Source organism: Rhynchophorus ferrugineus, unplaced genomic scaffold, assembly GCF_030347505.1.
Source record: "Rhynchophorus ferrugineus isolate W39M unplaced genomic scaffold, kcgeb_rfMv2 rfM5, whole genome shotgun sequence".
NCBI lineage: Eukaryota > Metazoa > Arthropoda > Insecta > Coleoptera > Curculionidae > Rhynchophorus > Rhynchophorus ferrugineus.
In genome coordinates, this window is record NW_027472584.1 from 16255834 (window position 1) to 16268582 (window position 12749).

The window sequence follows — 12749 nt, forward strand, 5'->3', positions numbered from 1 at the left end:
CATACACAAGACATGGTAAAACATCATCGGCGGAGAGAATAAGTGTGGGCGACCTCAAAAAAATAGTTAACTCAAAATTAACTAATTGAAATCGATGCACATTACAAAGGTTTGTGGTCAGATAATATAATATTATCGCGCCAATAGTGACACTAGAACCCAATACTCGCTTATTTATATCTAGCTAGCGATCAGGCTGTTTTAAGACCGGATGTCTTCTGGAATGATTTCTTGGACTGAAATTTGGTTACTCGCCAGCCGGTAGGCTTAATGTCGACCATATACATTAATCAAAATATTTTCCATTTTACTGTATAATTTTTCGTATTTTTCTGTCAACATAATGATGATGCTGTGCCGAAAGAATGATATCAGTTTGGCAGCACTTCATTGATCCACTTTCGCTCTTCTTCAGCATTTCGAAACAAAGTGCTAGTCAAGTCATGTTACATCGATTTGTACAAGTGGTAATCAGAAGGTACTATGTCAGGAAAGTACGTTGGGTAAGACAGAATAAGTTATTCGAGTTGCAACAACTCTTGGAATATATGGTCGAGCATTATTATGCAAGAGTATACTTTTGCGTCTCTTACTTGATATTGCTGAATACTTTTGATAAATGAATATTCAGCTTCAGTGTGGATGTGGATGGTTCTTCTCAACTATTCTTTGGACGTGGACTTCGAATGTCCTAAATATACAGTGCCTGTATAGACTGAATAACACAACATTGCTCGACGGAATACTGTTATTTTATGTAGAGAATTGTTATAGCGATTGAGTTTAACAATTAGTTATTTTGTTTATATTTTACATTTTTACCGATATATATTGCTGATAAAAACATATTCATATTCAAGGAGCAGCAGAACATATAAATATAAGACCTTCATATACATATTTTAATCACTCCTAAATAAGATATACTGAAAGTTAATTAAGCAGTATAAATTTAAACAAAACATGTACAAATAAAGAATACGTTTTGCCGGAAATTTTATATCACGCTGTAAATGCAATTTTGTGGCAATTTAAATTAGTTCTACTCTATTTTGATAAAGTGCTTTGCGTTCTGTTGTTTATTTTGATTCCAGATGGCCATTATCTATATTTAGTAGAAAATAAATATTTTAGCTCTATGGCAAATATAAAGCTTTATTTGTTAGCATAAGACTATTCTTGTTTTGAATCACAATAAATGCTGAATGCTTTTGTATCGAATGTAGATTTTTAAAAAGCTTTTCAATCTAATAGTAAGGATGACGGGAAAATGACATACTTCTCTTTATATTACATAAAAATAAGGTTGTTGTGATTTCCAACAATAGAAATTAAATATGTTTGTAGTTTCAGTGCACAATATTCAGTTATTCAATTTATTTGTTTATTTGTTTTGCAATTTCCAAATTACGTTCCATATTTTAAGCTTTTTATTGGATATGTTTGGCATTATTAAGTCAGTTTTCACAAAATAAATTTTATCAGTTATTTTGATATTAATGAATTATTGTGGATGATCAGGGGCTTGCAATAAATAATCTAATTCTATATAAGTTATAACAACGTCCTTTTGTAACTATATTCCAGCGCAATCATTAGATTTTATTTTTATTATATTAGCTGTTTGCATGTGTGTTTATCAGCGATATCTATTGGTGAAAATGTGAAATATCAATATAAACAACTCTTAAACAGCTCAACCTAACTTTTAAATTCTATGGTTTTGACCTTTTTCTACACAAAAAAGCTGTTTATCATACTTTTATATTCCGAGTATTCAGATGCTAATCAAGGAATTTTCAATTGTTTAAAATATAGTCTCCTTTTTACCAAGGCTGGTTTATCTGGACTAACCCTACATTTTAATGTGGCTCCGAACCACGGTTTTGGCGTTAAGCCTACCGACTGGCTAGTGACCAACTTAGAGACCATTCCAGAAGACACCCGGTCTTACCCAGCCTGGTTACTGGCGTTACTTGGATGGATATTTATTGTCGGATTTTCCATTGTTGCCTATAAAGACATTTACAATTACAATCACAAACATAAAGTACATCCATGTCCCAGCAGGATTCGAACCCGCGACTAACGCAACAGTGCGTCAACGGAGCCAGCAATTGTCAAAATTGAATTTTCGACATTTATATCTTTTATTTAATATATTTATTGACAAATATGTTCCAACAAATTATTTATATTAATACTGAAAATTATCGAGTGTTGTTAGAGTTCTACCATAAAATATTCTATCAAAAAAATCCGTGAATGTTAGCTTTGATATTTTAGAAGTAGTTATTTGGATACAGATGACAACGAAGGGTGGTAGTTTGAAAGCGTTTAGATGTTTTGAAGGTTTAAAACGAATAAAACTATCAACCAGAACCACTACGTAGTTATTTTACAACATAATGTTTTAATAATGATAATTTGATGATGATAATAAACATGATTATGTCTCCAGATATTGCTGAAAAAATGACGGAAGAAATAACGTTTAGTTTCTACAACAAGGTATAAAATTATTCACAATAATTCTATGTGTAGTATGTATATATTTTCTATATTTTCTAATAAGAAATATGGTCATTAATTAAAAACTACTTTATCTAGAGCTCTTTTAACTTTATCTTAAAGTCGATGCATATCTGATAGAAAGGATCCAATTTTACTTTAGTCTTCGTGGGTATCGAAATGGTAGTTCCAAAATTATTTTTCCCTTTTCCAATGCGTCTTCCCATTTCAAGAAATCTCAAGAGAAAAAAGAGAAAATCGTTGTCTTTTCTTTATAGTAATCAACGTCTGCTTTTATTTATTATATTTTATCTAGGCATATTTTTCGATATTAAAAAGGACGTTTTAATTTCATTATATAACGAATAGTTATTGTCTATTTTTAATGATTTCAGTCATGTAAATTTCCGTTTTTAACGTAGAATTCGTACTGTGATTGTTAGTTCATATTAGCCGGGTATTTGATTATTGGGTGTTGTGTGCCCTGCGGGGTTTAAGTTCGCGATTTCTATGATGGGTCTCCCGGTGATGGGTCTCTCACAAAGCAAAAGATTTTTTATTCGAACTGACTCGTAAAATCATTGTCAGCTGATAGAATAGAAATAGATGACTGATAGATGGATTAGATATAAATAATTGTATTCAAGAAATTAACATTCTACGAGGGGAATGAGTTATCGCAGTGTCAAATTGTTATGGCAACCCTGAGTCAATGAGTTACATACTGAATTTAAGCTGTTATCATCAAATATGTATAATATAACAAAATCGTCAAGAAGGAACAAACTACAACTTTTCGTGAGGCGATGAAGCAACCTGAAACCAATTATTAGATGTTCAGTCACGTTTTTCACTAGGGTAAATCTTTTTGAATTCGAATCGACATGTGGAATCATGGCCAGTTACTCAGTACTTATTGGAGTTGCCAGTTTCCACTTTCGGTTGATATTTGCGCCACCGATTTTCAACGAATGATGTGCTAAGGTCAACGTGACGAGCAGTGAGACCTATGCATAGCTAGATTTGTGGATATGTGGACTAGATTAAGGATGTTCCACCTACTAGCAAAAAGGTAACTGTGATTTCCAAAGTGGTTTGCATAATTAAAAAAATCTTGGATCTCAACTCAATGATGTACTTTGTGAGATTTATTCTGGCCAAGAGGTTCCATTATTGCAAATAATAAATTTACCGTAAGTTACAATTTCACGGCCATTGCTTTATTACAAGGTATTGCTATTAAATAGCAATAAACAGTTATTATAATGAATTTAGTTCAATTTGGTGTCTTGTAAGTTGTTCCGTTTGTTTTTTTTATGTTTTTGTTACATATAGTCACATAGTAATTTTCAATCGAGAGGGGTAATTTTATTTTAGTGGCTTCAGTAGGCTTAATTTTAACGGTGTTTGAGTAGGAGCTTAGGTTTGAGCTCACACAAGATCCGACATATTTCGAGTTCAAATATTTAACGTTAATAGAATAGAGTTAACGACAATAGATTTCGCCATTTGTTCGTTTAGAGGGTCTTCAGAACATTTGAAAGAGGACTCTAACACACGCACAATTGCTTTATATGGATCGATGCCAACCCAGCCTAGATACATTAAGTTTGAGTTTGAGTCGCCATTGGTCCATTCTATTTCGAAGCAACGTTGCTGAAGTTAAATTAACAAATTAACTGTTGCAGAGGTGATTTGAATTGGCCAACAAAAATGTCTCGCTAGACTTCTTATAGGTGATCCACAGTAATTGTTATTATTGTTATATATTATTGTTCTATAATGGTGTCTTTTAAATAATAGAAAAATATCTTTAATACTTTCCGCACAGCTAGTTTTATTCCATTTCAATATCTATCCGTTCTTTTTGAAAAACTCTCTATAACATCGGAATGGTATTATGTCCTTAAATATTTCTCTCGAGTAGAAGAATTCAAATGAATGTGGTTAAATACTTTTGTGAGTCTATATTCCATATATTGAAATAATACACTTTTTTAATTACTATTTCCATTTTGAACAACACTAACAATATAACACTTGCGAATTAATATTTATTCAAATGTTATTGTTTAAAAATAACAATTTATTTCGTTATTATATTTATTTATATATGCTTTTTATTTGCGCAAAAAACTCCTTTGACTGAAAAATACGTTTTGATGCTCTTTATTTCAATTAAATATAAAAAAATTTAAATTGCAAAATATTAAAGGAAATATTTGATATTATTTTGATGCAAAATAGATTTTTCAATATATACTGTTCGCTTGTACTAAGGCGGTTTCTTATCTCCTTGGGGAATGATATTTGTTCTTGTTTACAGGGAATAGTGTATAGTGTAATGCCTCCGGCCTGATACTGAGATAATTGTTAACAGATTTATGTGATTTCTGGATGATACTAACCGTTTGAAGATTACTATTAATTCGTGTCAAAGTATTATGTTATTCCAACTACTAATTTAAGGTAGTTTTAGTAGAACAAAATATATTTGTCTTTTAAAGCAAATGATAACAAATGATCTTGTGTGTTGATTAAGTATTATTTTTGACGAGTTAATATACTGTTGACCCAAAGTGTGAAAATAGCGCAACGCGCAAAAACAAATCATTCTACAACAAAGACATGGAAAAAGAGAAGCGTTGGAATAAAAATGTTACTTTTTCAATACCAGTGTGCTAATGAGTTTTTAAATTTTTAAAAAATAATTTTTAAAAGAATATGTTTTTTTTAGTTAGATTGTAGACTTACGTAAATTTGTTAACACTTATGTCCACTCATTAAATAGTAAGATGAATATTATAAATTGAAATAAAATAAAATAGTGATTTTTGCTTACCAATGACAGCGAACGTTCCGACAATACCCAGACAGGAAAATGCAGTTGGTATTATGGCATATAGTGAATCCCAACGCATATATTGTAGCTCAAGCTGGTAACAAGCTGTTTTGTCAGGAAATGGCCAGTATCCAGGTCCGCAATCCATACAAGTAAATTCGTCAAAAACATATTCGTATTCTTCACATTTATCACAAATCCAACAGCAAGTATCACCCTGAAAAAATATAAGAACTGTTACACAAATAATTTAATTTAAATTAAAATGTATTGATAAAACTAAACTATTATTAAGTAAAATATAAATTATGATTTCATAAAAAAAACTTGACTAGTTCTAAAATATTTAAAAAGCTTTACCTGTTGCTTCTTTATCATTCCAACTTCGCATGGTAAAGAACATGCCGATACAGGCGTTGTTGACAGATTGTGGTCAAATATTAAGATATCTTGGTTCAGCTCCAGGAAATTGAACCATTTTCCAACGACCTGGAAGCAATAAAATACATTTTTGTAAAAGATGGAACGTATTAAATTTTTTATTATGTTATTTTGTCGATGGATTTTTATGCATTAAATATTTGAAATTTAATATATAGCGATTTTTTTATATATTGTGTGAAATATTTTTCAATCTATCAATTTGATCGATAAATCGTAAGATTATTGAAATGAAACTCGAAGGGGTTATTCATTTTTTAAACATAATATTGACATACATTTTCCAGTTTTCAAAACTTGTTGAATTTGATTTCTGGAATAATATTAATACCTTCAGGCATCATCACTATCAACCAATATGTTGCTGTTGGTTCTTCAGGACGTCGATATTGTTCACCAAATCACGTCATAATTGGTCATAACCGTTCTGGCTCTTGATAATGTGACTATCCTATTTCTCAGATTGCTTTCTATGATTTTGATCCATGTCTATTATGGAAACAAGTCTTCCATGGAAAAAGTCAATTTCGTCAGACCGTAAGGAATGTATTATCTTTTTGTTTGACAAATATATTCAAATTATTATAATCTGCGGCTCTGTATTTGTCCTCCAACGGTGCACTGATAACGATTTTTAGTTTCTTATATGATGTTGATGATAAACATATAGAATGCGTGCCTCAAGGCTTGTATTTCGAAGACATTAGAGAATTAAAAGGTCTTGTAGGTTTTTTAAGTATTTCAGCTATTAAATCTACCTTTTGCAGCTTCCTCTGTATGTTGTACTAGAACTAGTGCTCGTTTCTATACTAATACCATTAACATCCATGTTGAAAAGTTCTTTTATGTTTCGTTTTAGCATTCTTGGAAGATTTGAATCAAAGATCTTCTTTGAAGATACTCCATCATTAGCTCCATGCCCAATTGACGTAAATACTTCCGGGTTTTTTGAATCACAACTTTATTTGCCCTCAATATTATCATTGCATTTATTCCAAAAATAAGCAAAACACGAAAGAATGGTATCAACGGCCATCTATTATTGACCTACTATACATTTTAACCTTTTTGTCGATTTCATCGACACCGCCTTTCGTTTTATTGTAAACAGTTACTATGCTTGGCTTACGCCTTTTATTTGTACTCTCATCGATTTCAGTAGCCCAATTAAGTTATGATATTAATACCACAGATCTTTTTTTAGGCACGTACGACATCAGAGTGACCGTGTCAGAAAATCCAAATTGACTTACATTTTCAGGTAGGGTTTTATGTGTAAAACAAGGAGGTTTTTTCTTTTTTGTTCTTGCGCATGGAACCCACAACAGAAATCTTATGATTTTTGGCAAATCCTTCACAAAAGGAACACTAATGTACAAATTGTCGATCGTTAGATTTCGTTCTGTATCAGAAATTGGTATAATTAGCCTCTTCTCTACATCTGCTGCAGCATTACTCAACTAGTATGGACCTTCTGGCTGCTTGCTGGCATAAAGCTCAATATTGAGGTCATAATGTAAAAGCGCCAAGAAGTAGATTTACAACAACGCAGTTTTGTGCAAATTTTTCTAAAATATTTCTTATTGATGCAGATTTATCCAAAATACGACGAGATGTACGTATGGTTGCATCATCAAACAGCAAAGAGTTCCATTGTGTTGTGTAGACGTCAAATTTTGTTATGGATAAATATGCGTCACAAGAACAAGCAGAAATAGTGACAATATTTATTGAAAATAATTGTTCCTTTATTGCCATTTAGCGGAAATTGCGTCAAATATCGTCCAGTGTCTCACAAAACCGCAATTTATCATTTACATGCGAATTTTCAACAGTACTGTACGACAGCAGACAGGTCTCGTTCTGGAAGATAACAGACGTTTCGTAACACTTAAAGTGTGGTTCTGGTGCGCTATAGAGTTATAGAGTCTCCAGAAATATTAATTCGGAGACGTGTCCCAGTTAAAAGTTTCTGCACGCAGTTTAAAGTGAATTTTGAAAACGGATTTGAAAATGATCCCGTACAAAATTTAATTAGTCCAAAAATTACTACCGAGAGATCTTAATCAACGAGTTTTACAGTACATACATGTGTACAGTAATGCAATCCTAAGGCTGTCTGTTGAAATTGAAGATGCTTCGCCTAAATTAATAATGAGCGATGAAGCCCATTTTCTATTCAGTGGCCATGTCAATAAACAGAATAGTCGATTTTGGGAACAAAGAATCCTTAATTAATTAATGAAACATTGCATCCACTAAAGACAACTGCATGGTGTGGTATTCATGCTGGAAACATCATTGGTTCCTATTTTTTTGAAAATGAATATCATTGAATAAGTTATTGCCGTTACTGTTACTGCTGAACGATACCAAGACATGATTCGAAATTTTCTTATGCTCGAAATGGAAGAGCAAGGACTCGAGGACATGTAGTTTCAGCAAGGTGAAGCCGCAGCATAAATAGCTCGTTCAACAATTCAATTATTGAATGACGATTTTCCACGAAGACTAATTTCGCGAAGTGACGATTTAGCATGACCACCCAGACCTCCGGATTTAACAGCACCAGACTTTTTCTTACGGGGTTTTTAAAATCAGAAGTTTATGTGAATAAGCTTCAAATGATTCAACATCTTAAAGACAATATTCGTCACGCAATGGAAGAAATTCAGTCTCAGTCACGTTGTATAATAACCCGAATAGCGACTGAATTTCTACAGCATCAGTAGGTTTGCAGTTATGGAGTTTGTCATATGAGCTCTATCTGTCTTTTTTTTTGTATAAATTGGTTGGTATGTATAACAATTTTTTCAATAATATTCTCAGAAATAAACACATTCTACGAGTACCCGAATCTTCTGTGATAATATTTTGGCATCTCACTTTATTTTTGTTAGACTTTTTCCACTTTGTTACTTTATCACGTTCCGTAAAACACAGAGTTATTTCTGAAAGAAGCAAATTATCTTTATTTAAATTTCATTAATTTGGCCGCTGAGATCTTATTCACTCTCGTCATCTTCTTGTAGTATTTTCTCGGTTATGGTATTCGGTGTTGACGGCCTCAATCGTTGACGACTCATTTTATAAATAAAACGCTTAATTTAACAATACTTTATGATATTCCAAAAATAATATCGCATTGAGCGTCGACTGATCCAGAAAAATCTCCATTTCTCCATGTTGATTAATTTTTCAGTTTTGACGGTACTCTCTTGGATCGCCAAATTTGTATTATCAGAACATGAAATAATTTTTCCCTACTGGCTATGATAATTTTTGTCACATCGTCGTCTGCGGCGGTTTTACCTTATTTTCAAATGAAGTTGCTGGTATAAAGCTCAATATTGAGGTCAAAATGTAGAAACACCAAGAAGTAGTTTTTCAACAACGCAGTTATGTGTTACTTTTTCTAAAATATCTCTTATTAGTGCAGATTTATCCAAAATACGACGAAATGCACGTATGGTTGCATCATCAAACCGCAATGAGTTCCATTGTGTTGTGTAGACGTCCAAATTTTATTATGGATAAGTATACGTCACAAGAACGAGCAGAAATAGTGACAATATTTATTGAAAATAATTGTTCCTTTATTGATATTTAAATTTGATTAATTTGGTCGCTGAGATCTTATTCACTCTCGTCATCTTCTTGTAGTATTTCCTCGGTTATGGTATTCGGTGTTGACGGCCTCAATCGTTGACGACTCATTTTATAAATAAAACGCTTAATTTAACAATACTTTATGATATTCAAAAAATAATATCGCATTGAGCGTCGACTGATCCAGAAAAATCTCCATTTCTCCATGTTGATTAATTTTTCAGTTTTGACGGTACTCTCTTGGATCGCCAAATTTGTATTATCAGAACATGAAATAATTTTTCCCTACTGGCTATGATAATTCAGCAGAAATAGTGACAATATTTATTGAAAATAATTGTTCCTTTATTGATATTTAAATTTGATTAATTTGGTCGCTGAGATCTTATTCACTCTCGTCATCTTCTTGTAGTATTTCCTCGGTTATAGTTATTGACGGTCTCAATCGTTGACGACTCATTTTATAAATAAAACGCTTAATTTAACAATACTTTATGATACTCAAAAAATAATATCGCATTGATCGTCGACTGATCCAGAAAAATCTCCATTTTTCCATGTTGATTAATTTTTCAGTTTTGACGGCACTCTCTTGGATCGCCAAATTTGTATTATCAGAACATGAAATAATTTTTCCCTACTGGCTATGATAATTTTTGCTGTCACATCGTCGTCTGTAGCGGTTTTACCTTATTTTCAAATGAAGTTTTTGGAATGTCAATTCAATGCGGCGTTGCTAAATCCTGTGGTGATTTGTGATTATAAAGTTGCATGAAGAAATCTCTCCATCGGGTTACTTTAGAAATCAGGGAAATCAAAGGAGGCTGAATATTATTGAAATGATGACTTTAGTCTGTATTTGGATGGAGAATTTAACTTCCGGCTTCCTTAGATGAATAACTAAATGCAAATGGTAAATAAATGTTTGTGCGTGTTGATGAGTGTCCATAAAGTTTATTATTTTTCATTTCGAATGTTTGGTAAAATATATTTAAGCCAAAGTATAACGCAAATTCTTTGCTTATTTTTATCACGCGTTAAAAACCGAAAAGTAATTTTTGTTGGACGAATGCAAGCGAATCCTATTAACTAATCCTGTGATATTAAAATTTGATGCAAACTGCAATGAAAGTCTCGCCAGCCTAACGAAAAAATGAATCCGATTTGGAAATTCCTGAGAGATTTAAATTTAAAAGTCTTACTATTTTTTTATCGCAGGAGTATTTTATTTACAATTAAGCTTAAGTTTATGTCAGCGATAGTTATCAGATTCAATATAATTTTATTAAAGGTTTACAGATGAAGAATCACAAACATTTGATTTTTATTTTAGCCTAATTGGAAAACCTTTTTAAATTTGTTTTGAAACACTAATTCATTATTTAAGCACAAATATTCTGCTGAAGTGATGCGCTATAGAGTTGAAGCTACTTCAATATATCAAATATTTGCCGGAAAAACGATATTTATTTTTTGAGTATGGTAGAGAAATGTAAATAAAATGTCGATTTAATAAAATAAAAATAGAATACAGAGATCCACTTTTAATTAGTTCCAATGAACGATGCAGAATATACATTTTTCTGGATCTAAATAATTTTATTGTTACAGTTAACGAAACATCGTTATATTTAATTTAACATTTCACCATGATTTTATTTCGAAATAATTAAAAGTAGATAATTAATTGGATAACGTGATTCAATAATTTGGTAAATAATTTATTTGTGTTTTAAAATTATAAATAATTTTTATATTAGTTAGTTTAATATTATAATGGAAAATCAATTTTCATTAATTTACAAAATATGTTGATCAGATTACACCAGCTGCTTTTATAATTATATTTATTTTAAAGCTCTGTCGTTAGCCTGCTTTGTTATGTATTGGGCGAAATGTAAATAGATTTACGATTATGTCGAGGATTTTCATTATTAATTGCATACCTTGCTTCTTGAAAGCTATGCCTTAAGCTGATGCCACTAAATATGGAACATGTAAACTTATATTCGGTTTTGTTATCGATGTTGATGTATGGCAAAGCTAATTTCACTAATTTCCTAATTCACAAATTTTTTTTTATTATCATAACGTATATATTTTATGGCTACTGATGATACGATGACAAGCTATTGTTATTTGTCAAATGCGTGTCAAATTGTTATTTGTCATTTATACGTATATTAAAATGTGGTTTATGTATCGTCGTTTTTATTACTTAATTTATTTGTTTTTGAATTCTAGAAAGCGCATTTAAACATTTCTAAACTATGATGACCATTAAAATAAAAATATTCTTAGGCATGTTTGTCGAAGAGTTCTTCTAATTTTTAATTTTTATATTTAGTAAAATCTCAGCAAAATCACACGTTTTTTTATATTAATCTCTTGGAACGTCAACAAACTGCTCGTGGGCAATAAGTATTATTGTTTGATTTCCGTTATATAGTATAACCATCGTAACATGTAGAAGATCACTTTAGTCGCTATTAACCAGTTCTTATAGTAGTTTGCGTTTGTGCCTACGCAGTTCACTGTCATCGCGCACATTTAACTGTTTGGCGAGTTTATTAGGATGCACTAATAGTCTTTCAGAGTACTTCACACTAGCACTTTGAATCACACTCGTTATGGGTTCTATGTGGATATCGCGTTGAATCAGTTTGTTGGACACGTAATACGAGGCATCGACGATGACTCGCACTTTATTCTGGAACATCTGGAGGATATCTATGTTAGATTTGCTAGTAGTATCCCACAATTCAATACCATAGGTCCAGATGGGCCTAAATATTGACTTATATAGCAAAACCTTGTTATCTAATGATAATGTAGATTTACGCCCTATCAGCCAATATATTTGGTTTAGTTTATGCCCAAGCTGTTTGCGTTTTGTCACTATACGTTTTTTCCAAGTCAGACGTCGATCGAAATGCATTCCCAGATATTTAACACTGTCTGTTTGCGGAAGTATATGATTATTCAATTTTACTGAGGGACATGTTCTTCTGCAAAGGGTGAATGTCATATGGGTAGATTTTATATCATTTGCTTTGATAAGCCACGTTTTCAACCACAATTCGACTTTGTTAAGATGAAGTTGGAGGTTTTTTGTAGCTGATATTGGATCCTCGTGTGATGAAAATCACACGTAATAAATAGTAACCTTAATAAACTTTGAGGAAGACATAGTTATAGAAATGTTCGAAGAGATATAGTATCTTTATACAAAATTAATACAGCCTTGTAAATCAAATCAAAGATGTAGCACAATTTTAGAGTTGCATTAGACATTGGTTCTATTAGCCTGATATATAAGGATCAATATCGAAATTAGTCAATTACT

General features: G+C 31.7%; 1 protein-coding gene across 1 annotated transcript in view; it reads right to left on the reverse strand.

Annotated features, from left to right (window-relative positions):
* The window catches only part of LOC143197308 (metabotropic glutamate receptor), a 202723-nt gene that overhangs the window by 34623 nt on the left and 155351 nt on the right, over positions 1-12749 (reverse strand). The window contains exons 5-6 of the mRNA XM_076405665.1: positions 5714-5842; positions 5354-5570 (exon numbers count right to left, since the gene is read on the reverse strand). Coding sequence (XP_076261780.1) covers positions 5354-5570; positions 5714-5842 — 346 coding nt within the window. The remainder of the gene's footprint in view (positions 1-5353; positions 5571-5713; positions 5843-12749) is intronic.